We start from the raw sequence: 10313 nt of genomic DNA, 5'->3' as shown, positions 1-10313 counted from the left end.
AATTTATGCACATTTTTTTAGAAATCTGTCAAATACGAGTACTTATCCTTGTATGTACATGTGTGTTTTTGTATTTCCATATACTCTCTCCATTTCACAAAGGTTAGTGTATTTTGTTTTGTTAAGACAAGGTTTTGACCAATGAAAACTCTATTGATATGTGTTTTTTCATACATTAAATTTATATCAATGGATTCGTCTTTAAAAGTTTTTGCTAATGATCATGGTTTCATATTATATAACTTACATATTAATAGAGTAATTCTTGGTCAAAGGCTTATCTTAACGAAACAAAATACGTCAACTTTTGTGAAATGGAGGAAGTATTACATGCAAAACAAAAACATATAAATTCTATATAAAAAAATGATGGTGAAAGTTTAACCTTAAAGATCATACCAACATCTGAAACAATCTGAAAGATCATGCATTTTGGGACAGATGGAGGCATGGAGCAAGATATTTCGTGTCGTGGAGACACGTTTCGATCAGGCTGGTTTCAATGCAGTGGTGGCGTTTTAGGTGAAGATACGATAACAACCCATATAACGGATTCTACATGAGACAAAGCATGTGCATAAAATAGAAACGAAGAGATACTGAGAATAATTTAAGAGATTGGTGTATGTGGATTGATCTGAACAGTTGTCATTCGTCATTTTGACAATGCGGCCAGTGAGTTGGCATAGATAAGAGGCAATCATGCATAGGATAGCAGCAAATGCAAGTCAGTGATGGGAGCATCCTCTTATTTATATGCAGGGGAAGTTTGGTCACAGAGAAAGCTGGTGGCTCGTGCTGTCGCTCTTCTGACGGAAAGGGCCGCTGATCAGTTGCTCTTCGGAGGATTAACTAAAATACTGAATTGTATCTGCATAAAGAACTATACATTCTTTTGACTTCTACCAGTGTTTCTTACCTTGCGTATTATTGATGTGGAAGAAAATCATATAAGAGCATCTGATTGTGCAAACTTTTTAAGAAACGCTGGTATACGAGCAGAGCATATGGAGTATAATTTTATTTCAAACCTGCGCGTATCAATCATCCTAGAATTTCATACTGAATTTGAAGTATAGTTCAAAAAACCTCAGATAGCATGCACATCTCGGAGCATATATGTGAATGGTTACAGACAAAATTCGCATGTATAGAAAATAAATCTACAGAGTAATTAAAAGCCAATAAGTACAATTACGAGGTTCTTGAGTTTTAAAGTACTTCCTTCGGTCCAAATTACTTGTCACGGTTTGTCTAAATACGCATTTATCTACATGCTTAAAAACAGACAAACCGTGACGAGTAATATGAATCGGAAGGAGTAGGAGGAAGCTCAGATCCAGGTCAAATGCATTGCTCTTTTTTTTCTTTCTTGAGAATCCGGTCAGGATGCATTGCTCCCTGCGATAGCTGCCTTCAATTTGGCGGCTCTCTTTCAGCCCATCATCGATAAGGTCAGAGCGAGGCCCGGGCCCAGCCAGATATGTTCAGGTGTGTGGGCGCTCTATATACAGTATACTAGGCTTTATGAAAGGCCGAATCACAGGGTAATATGCTGTCATGCTGGGCCTGCCTGAAACGCCGAAGCACTAGGCAATCGGCAGCCCGGCCTCCAGAGAACACCTGTAGTGAAGTACGCCCCAGAGACCTCGGTGGGCTTGGGAGATTTGGCAAGGCTCTTCGTCAATATTTGCAAAATTTTACAAAATTTTAGATATTTTAAGGAGCACGAACAGTTCAAAAAGAGTCATTTAGATGCATAATTGCGGGGTTTTTTTTGCTGAGTTCAGGCCTACTTGAGCTTTCTCAAACTTTTTTTTTTCATAATACTCCCTCCGTTCAGAGGCAATCATGCATAGGGATGCAGCAAATTGCACTAAAACAGCGACAAGTATTTAGAAACGGAGGAACTAGATGTTATGAATAACATACATTCATATTATCGAGTTGAGCTCGAGCCAATAGTCGAGTTGATCTACTTTTATGAAAGTAAATATAGTTGTTACTTTTTGTCTAGCCTTTTTAAGCCAAGCTCGACGGAGCATTGTTTTTTTTCTCGAGAAAACGCAAAGCTTGCGTCTCGATGCATTGATAGAAAGAATGTATTTACAACCCAAGAACAGGCCGACAAGCCGACACAACCGAGCACTCAAAATAAGAACACGACCGACGACCTATTCTTGGGGTTGTAAATACATTCTTTCTGTCACACGACCAACGACCGCTAGACTAACATTATAACCAACGCAACCAAACAACCTCAGACCTAAGTGCAAAATACACAAAGTACAGGATAGCGAAGAAGGCGCCGCGGCCCGCCGGCCTTGCAGAACTCGAAGACAAGCCCGTGAGGCGTCTCGTCAACTGCAGAAGCCTCGGGCCGCCGATCACCGCACTCGTCCCGAACATTGCGCCACCGTATCTCACCAATTCACTGTTGGTCGCAACAAACGCCTAACTTCGTCGGTCGATACCCGTCGAGTGCACCCATGCGACCAAGATGCAGCAGCACGGGATCCTCCTCTAACTACTATCCTTGTCATCCAAGGTGGCGCACTTGCACGATGCCGGTGTGCCCAAAACCTGCTCGCTAAAGCCAAGGCATGTGCCAGCGGAACACACTCCAGCCAAGGGTTATACTCCAAGAACAACGCCTCCAACAAGGGAGCGACGTCACCAACGTCGCAGTCGTCCGATCCGACAAGCCAAATCTGGGTTTTCACCCTAAGGATTAGACCACAGGGCATGGAGGTTAGTCAGGGCTCCTCGACGCCGCCGCCAAGGAGGGAACGACGCCTGAGAACGTCGCCGACGTCGGCACCGACAAAGGTCAGGCAAGGTTTTCACCCAGAGCGCCACGAGCAAAACAGATGTAACCAAGGCAACGCAAAGCAACAGCGGCAAAGTCTAAACAACGCCGACAACCGCACTAGTGCAAGAACCTGGATGGCCCACCGTCCCGCCTTCAGAGGCCACCACACGCCGTGCAACTTGGCGCACGGACCAGCCACAATACCAACCCCAGAAGGCACATGGCCCAAACGGCCTGTGCACAGACTAACCCAGACCCGCAGCGAATCTGAAGTTAGCAGGCAGTGCACACGACAACACCCCGAACTAGAGCCTGGCGAAGCACCCCGCTGCAAGCCCCGAGGTACTGCCGGATGGGCGCAAAGGCGCACGTCACACAACCTGCGACGCGGCACCGGCTACCACATCAGGCCACACACCAACGCCCGCCTCTCTTCGGGCACTGGCCAACACACACCAAGCACGCTTCCTGAGCCATCTCCCGAACCACCCGCAACCTCCAACCACACTCTCGCAGGCGCGGACTGCCGGCAACGAGCAACATCGCAGCAGCGGCATATGCCGTCCGGCCTGTCGGGGCAGCGCCCTGCCACACGCCGGGCGCACTGTTCAACCAACAGTGCAGCACCAACAGCAGGGGCGCTTGCCGTCCAGAACCGCCACAGCGTCCAAGCACGCGCCTTCCGGCCACAAGACGACCCGCCGCTGCCTGCACAAGCAACCGCCACCAACAGAGCAGCGCGAGGCGCAGCAAGCCCATCACACGACACTGCTGCATGCGAGCCACTGCGTCGCCGCGGATCAGGCCGCCGTCGCCGAAACCGTGCTGCAACGGAACCACCGCGTGCTTGCGCCGCCGCGCGTGAGACCACGCACCTGCGCAGCAACAGGTCGATCCACCGTCACTGAAATCGTGCCGCCTCGGGTCGTGCCCCTGCCGTCGGAATCGAGCCATCACGCGAGCCTGAGGGAGAGCGAGGGAAGAGGACGGGCGGAGAGTCCCTACCGCTGCCGCCGGTGGCCGCTGGCCGGCCCGCGGCAGCGGCAGGGCCTTCCAGCCGCTCAACGGAGCATTGTTCGACCTCGAGTTCCAATATCGATAAGAATTCAAGTTCTTATTGTTTTTATATTACGATACAAATACCAATTAGTTATGTATGGACGATGTATGCGATCCCACTGACAGAGAGCCAGTTCCAAACTACATTAAACTAAATTAAACACGACAAAACATAATTAAATCTAAATTAACATGCCAACCCCTAGCCGGCCGGGCATCCGCTCCAACGCTAAACTATTCATTGGCATCCAGATCCTTGGGCGCATCTTCTGAAATTAGGTGAGGGTGGAGGAGTGCGACATGCTCCCGGAGGCAGAGCTGGTGAATCCAGGGAGAAGTTGGTACACAGAAGGGGTTGCTGGTGGGTGACGGCTACTTGGCGGTGGGTTTAGGGAAATAGAGAAATCTATGATGATGGGGAGCTGGTGGGATGCGTTTGAACAAAGCATGCGACCATCGTTGGTAGACATGTGCTAACAGGGTTTGTTGCTGGAAAAGAGGGTTGTTGTTGGAGTGCTAACAGACTACCTGCCTCTCTGCTTCCATTGTTTATCATCACGTAGCTTTGATTTATGAGTGTGCAACGGGTTGCCCACTTGTAGATTCACATGGAGATCAAGAAAGAAAATAGCTTTGGTTGCTAATTAATTAAGCTTAATTGTGAAAAAAATACGATGACTGACTCGATCAGTGTGGTTAGGGAAATTAATTACACAGTAGTAGTGAGCTGTTGAACTGTCACATGGAGATCAAGAAAGAAAATAGCTTTGGTTGTCAATTAAGTGAAGTGAAGAACAAAAAAAAAGGTAAACAGTAGTGAGCTGAGCTGTTGAGTTCGCAAAAAAAAAAACTGAATGGCAATTAAGTGAAGTGAAGAACAAAAAATGAACATTTTGTCGCACTGTCCATAATGGTTACAAAACCAACCAACGAATTGATGTAAAAAAACCTCCTGCTTTGATCGATCAGATCCTCCCTTTCCAGCAGCAGCAGTTGTTGTAACTAGCACTAATATACATACATATATAAATTGTTCCCCTGTTTATGTCTTCTTTCTCGATCGCGTTTGCTTGTGTACATGTTCTGTGTGTACGTGGGATGGGATGGGATGGGATGGGATGGGATGGGATGGGATGGGATGGGATGGAAGCTAGAGACGAAAATGATGGATGGCCGGTGCAATGCAATGCTACTCCTGTAGCTTGTCGATGGCCTGCAGCAAGAAAGGCCGGAACCTGCTAAGATCGACCTGCACGTCCTGCTTCATGATGGTGTCCGCGAGCGTCTCCCATCCCTGCGTGTGGAGCGCCTTGGGGTCCCTGAACACGACGTGATCCCTCGGGTACTTGTCCTTGAGGCTCGTCTCCTCTTCCCCGACGTAGTACTCCACGTACCGGAGCTGCATCTCCCTCGCCGGCTGCCCGTAGAAGTTTGTCGCCATCCAGTCCATGTTCCCCCAAGGCACGATCTGCAGCACCACGGCGTTGGTGGGGAGGAAGATCTGGTTGGTCAGCCCGGCCCCGTGCACCGCCAGCAGCACGTCGGCGGAGTTCACCATCGCCGCGAACGCCGGCACGTCGGCCTCGCCCCCCGCCTCGGCCACGGTCACGTTGAACCCGAGCTCGGACGCCGCCGCCGACACCTCGTCCAGGTTCAGCAGCCTGCGTGTCCCGCTGCGGGAGATGATGAGCATCCTGGGACGCATCCCGGGTTCTTCCCCGAGCACGGCGGGCTTCTCCCTGGGGAGCTCTAGAGCGCCGCGGAGGAACTTGTTGTAGTCCACCATGGTGTAGTTCCGCGGGTTGCGGGTCGGGTGCGGGGAGATGATGAGGTCTCTGTCGCGGTACAGGCCGAGGTAGCCGTCCGGGAAGCAGTGCACGGCGCCGCCGTCCTCGTCGTCGAAGTTGATCACGTCGTAGTTGGAGAGCTTGCGGAGCACGGGCGTGTACTTCTGCACCCACCATGGCTTGTAGTTGGTGATCAGAAGCTGGACTTCACCCTTGAGGTGCGCCGTCGTCAGGAACAGAGGGATCAGCGCGTCCGTGTTGTCGTGGAAGAAGTTGTCCGTGTAGCCGGCGACGGAGAAGACCACCGCGGGCACACGGTGCCGCTTCGTGCAGCGCGGCGCGCCGGATGCGGAGGGGACGGACTTGACGGTGACTTCCACGACGGCTGGGAGGAGGAATTCGTCCTTGCGGGCGTAGGGGCGGAGCCGCTTCTCGCCGTTCTCGTCGAAGCCGGCGGCGGCGCCGGACGGGTTCACGAGGTACATGGTCTTGTCCTTGGGGCTCACGCGGATGTCGCCCGAGAGCTCGCAGACAGCGGGGCGCGCGTAGGGGAACCCTTCGTCCACGCCGTTCTCGTCGCAGGTCATCTTCGCCGGCGGCGTCCCCTCTCCGGCTCCGGCTGCGGCGCTATCCTCCTCAGCTGATGATCGAATCCACAAACAAATTAAGAACGCAGCAGTCAGATCTCGCACATTTCTACCCGAATTAAATGCGTGGCATTGTGGTGGGCGCAACAAATTCTTGGACCCGGAGGATTTAAGAGTACAGAGCTTAAATTTATTGGCGAGATAGTTCGGGCGCTCGTCGTATACTCTGTTTTCTCCTATTTAAAGGTGTACGGGAGCAGAGAAAGAGGCGAGATCCCTTACATGGCTTTGGCTGCGAGGTCGCCGCGATCGCCTTCTCTGCATCGTCTTCCTTCCTCGAGACTACCTCCGGCAACCCGGGTTCTTGTGACCCATCCATGGACGGGCCCTCCTCTGGGAAGTCGACGGGATCCGCCGCGGGGTCGTCGTTCTTTCGGCCAACAAATGTTGCTTCGGCCGGAATGGCATCCGTCGTCTCCGGCACGGAGGAGGAGGAGGGCGGGGAGTTCTGCAGCAGGCCGGACGTGTTGGCCGTGCTAGCTGATGATGGGAGACCGGATTCATTCAGTTAACAGCTCTAATTTAGACCACAGAGAAAGCTTGAATTGACAACTTTGAATTCAATTGGAGTTGAGTACGCACCGAATACAGGGGAGTAGATGGCGAAGAGCTTGGCGAGGGAGACGTAGGTGAGGAGCGCGAGGCAGCAGCCAGCGAGGAGGCCGGCGCCCAGCTTCTTGGGCTCGATCTTGGCGGCGAAGCCCCTCATGAGCCGCGGCGGCCTCCTCTCGCCGCCGGCGCCGCCCGGCAGCTTCGACGGCCGCGAGTACGCCGTGGAATTCATCTCGGGCTCCGCGCTCACGGCGGTGCGAGCCGGGCAGAAAGACAGGGGAGTCAAAGGGAAGGGGAGAGAGGTTGGAGTGGACCGCGGACGCTCAGACAGACCCCCCGTATGGAGCACTTCCGTGCTTCCTTTTATCTGCTCGAAGCAACCTTCATTTTGAAGTGAGTCATAAGCAAATGCATTTTAGTGGAACCGATTTCTTTGGCTAACGACTAGCACGACAACGACCTCGCTTTGTACACGTTTTCAGACTTTTTCTGAAAGCAAAAAAGACACGAATCTATTATGAAAAAGTTCATTTAAATATAAAACATTTCAAACATGTGTTGAGGTCTTTGGGGTTCGAACGACCACTACCACTGTCAGAACGAGCCAATGATGCGCCTTTGTCAAAACGGGCCGATGAACCCCGGTCTGACCTTATCGATGATAGTTGGGAAGTATTCCTGCACGTGCCCGAAAGGACCAGCGTCCCACTCTTCGCTCGATCCGAAAAACCTGACACCATATATCACCAGCGTGCATGCACGACAAGTAACCTAAACCTCGCAACCCCAAGGGTATGACAGGATCCCGAAAGTCCATCTTGACGACGAAGTGGCGTGGACACGAAGACCACACCATCTTTCACAAGCCTCTCGACGGTGAGCACCACGGGAATGAGGCCGAGGGGAGAGACCTTGTTCCATGCCGAAGGCGCCGCCATCGTCTCGCCACCATCGATCTTGTTCTAACGAAGACCTGTCGAAAGCCTCTATACGGGAAAACTATAATTCAGTACACCAGTAGACCGGGGCCTTCTTACACACCCCACCGGAGCTGGTGGAGGATGAGAAGTCCAACGATCTACTTGGGTTGTCAAGAGGATTTCATAGGAATCTTTGAGGATTCAAATCCTTAGGGAAAAAAATCTACGTTGGTCGTTTGATTATAGGATTGAATCCTCTAGGAATATTTCCTAAGGATTCATTTGTACTACATTTCATACAAAATTCCATCCACTTTAATCTCTTGCAAGAAATCCTTTGTTTTCCTTGGTGAACGAAACAAACTTTAGTGCAAACAAAATCCTATAGGGACCAATTAGACATGACATTGCAATCCTTTATTTTTCTATTTCGTATTTTTTCCAATTCTGTGAATCAAAGAGGCTGTAAACGTGACGCTGATGTTGCTTCCTTTGTCTGTTTGTGCACGTTTTCAAACCTAATGCAACTTTCTTTTGACGCACTAGTAGCAGAGCAACACAAATTGCAGCAAAATGTGCGCAGAAATTCATCCATTTTTTTATTAGGCCGACCAAACCACCGTACCATACGTGAGCGTGACTTGGAAACTGCAGCCTTTTCTTCTTGTTGCACCTAATTCACACACCAGACGTCGTTTGATTTCCGGGGACTTGGACGTTGAGAGATGTTCAGATGAAAACGAAATGCCAACCAGCTTTATTTCAAGCGTGTTGTTGGTGGTGGATCCTCAATTGAGGGCCGAGCCCACGAGGCTCCCGTGGGGTGGGCCAAGCGGCGGTCCATGACCCTCGACCAACTCTGCCCCCTGGTGCTCATAAAGCCATTCCCCCTCTTCCTCCGCCTCTTCTTCCATCCGCGTGCAGGAGAGATTGGGCGAATGTCTCCGACGGCCGACGGGCCAGGTGGGCTGATCGCTGACCGGGTCCTCGCCGACGGCGTGGGCGACGGCGGTGGCTCCACGGACCCGCGCGGGCCCGACTTCCGCGGCCTGGACCGCCGGTTCCACCCCGGGCAGCGGGTCATGCTCCTGGACAACGACAGACGCGCCCCTCCCACCCGCCGCCGCTTCTACAACGTCTCCACCGGCGAGTGGATAAAGCTTGACGTGGATCACCCGGAGCTCCGCGACCACGGCACGGTTTCGCTCGCGCTCACCGCTGGGGGACGCCTCGTCCTGCTCCACAAGAGCTCCACCCACGTCCAGCTATACTCAACCCGCTAGCTCACGTGCCCGCCACTGACCACGCCGCTGCCTCCTACCTCTCAGATGGTAATATGGATTTCAACCAATTTTACGGCGTGGGGATCCCGGCATACACAGTGGTTCTACTACGTCAGTCATTCGTGCTCTGCTTCCCTAGGCATTGCCAAGCCTGGCGGTGAGTGTTGGACGGTGGTTCTCAGTACAGAGATTTTCTATATTCATCTCCCTTGATGTTCTTAGGCCGCTTGTACTTTGTCACCCCGGAATAATCCTATGGTGCTGGAGACGAGTGCAGATCAGCAAAAAAGTATCTGCATATATACACACACACTGTTAAATCAAGATAATATGGAAAAAAAATCACAATGGATCTAATTATGTTCATTTGGCACCGCATGTTGATATTTTTATTTACAGAGTTAAACTTTAGAAAATTTGACAGTTAACAGAAGTGATATGCCTTATACTTCCTCCGATCCATGTTAGTTGTCTCAAATTTGCTCGAATATGGATGTATCTATTCCTAAAAAACGTCTAGATACATGTAATATTTCGACAAGTAATATGGTAATATGGATCGGAGGGAGTATTTTGGAATAGATGAGTACTCCGTACCATTCAGTGGCATTCACTTCATTTATTTCTTATGTTAAGCCACATGCTTTTGTTAATATAGCTGTTCACTTGTATACTATCTGACCTTCAATTCCATTCAGATTTTGTTGGAACTTACAGCTTGCTTCTAATGATTTGATGGAAGATTGATTGTGCTTATTTTCATACACAGATTGCCCCATTGGAAAACTTATAAAATTAATCATCATTTGCCAGGATCTTTTTTACTGTTTCTTCTTTTCTTTTTTGACTAGGATCTGGTGTTCACTGGGTGGAAATGCGTAGACCTGTGCTCTTAGTCTCTTATGAAGAAGTCGGCTATATGCCCTTAATCTGTAAAGCCCAGCTCTTCTGTAGTGTTCTGTGTCTAAACATGTATACCTTCCATATGTCTGAAGACTAGAAATATTTAATCTAATTTCATCCGTTTTACATAGCAGGGTAATTTGCAAAGTTTCGACCAAGCTTTGTTTCGACAACTACGGCATAATACCTCCATGATATACCCGAGTAGGGAAATGCAAAGTAGATTGCGGAACACTAACTCCCGTGCGTGGGTGTGTGGCTGTTGAAGACCAGATGAGTGAGTTGTGGACGAGAAAACATTTGGTTCGCACATGGGCCCTCCGTAGAAAATTTATATTCTTGAGCTTGAA

The 10313-nt window shown here is 50.2% G+C and overlaps 2 protein-coding genes across 2 annotated transcripts; one reads left to right on the top strand and one right to left on the bottom strand.

The window, feature by feature from the left end:
• Positions 1-4711: 4711 nt before the first annotated feature.
• Positions 4712-7220, bottom strand: LOC100844505. Its single transcript, XM_003558151.4, has 3 exons — positions 6888-7220; positions 6528-6785; positions 4712-6298 (listed from the first exon to the last, which is right to left on the bottom strand). The coding sequence occupies exons 1-3, from the start codon at positions 7087-7089 to the stop codon at positions 5061-5063; spliced, it is 1698 nt and encodes a 565-aa protein (XP_003558199.1). The 5' UTR covers positions 7090-7220; the 3' UTR covers positions 4712-5060.
• A 1369-nt stretch (positions 7221-8589) lies between these two features.
• Positions 8590-10093, top strand: LOC104581958. Its single transcript, XM_010231164.3, has 2 exons — positions 8590-9217; positions 9830-10093. The coding sequence occupies exon 1, from the start codon at positions 8620-8622 to the stop codon at positions 9058-9060; it is 441 nt and encodes a 146-aa protein (XP_010229466.1). The 5' UTR covers positions 8590-8619; the 3' UTR covers positions 9061-9217; positions 9830-10093.
• The last annotated feature ends 220 nt before the right edge of the window (positions 10094-10313 follow it).

Source organism: Brachypodium distachyon, chromosome 1, assembly GCF_000005505.3.
Source record: "Brachypodium distachyon strain Bd21 chromosome 1, Brachypodium_distachyon_v3.0, whole genome shotgun sequence".
In the NCBI taxonomy this organism is placed as follows: domain Eukaryota; kingdom Viridiplantae; phylum Streptophyta; class Magnoliopsida; order Poales; family Poaceae; genus Brachypodium; species Brachypodium distachyon.
This window is presented reverse-complemented; position numbering and strand designations above follow the sequence as displayed.

Coding starts and splice junctions, on each gene's coding strand:
- LOC100844505 (XM_003558151.4), bottom strand. CDS start 7,089: ATGAATTCCACGGCGTACTCGCGGCCGTCGAAGCTGCCGGGCGGCGCC. Junction 6,786..6,887: donor CATCTACTCCCCTGTATTCG/GTGCGTACTCAA, acceptor TCCCATCATCAG/CTAGCACGGCCAACACGTCC. Junction 6,299..6,527: donor GACCTCGCAGCCAAAGCCAT/GTAAGGGATCTC, acceptor TTCGATCATCAG/CTGAGGAGGATAGCGCCGCA.
- LOC104581958 (XM_010231164.3), top strand. CDS start 8,620: ATGACCCTCGACCAACTCTGCCCCCTGGTGCTCATAAAGCCATTCCCC.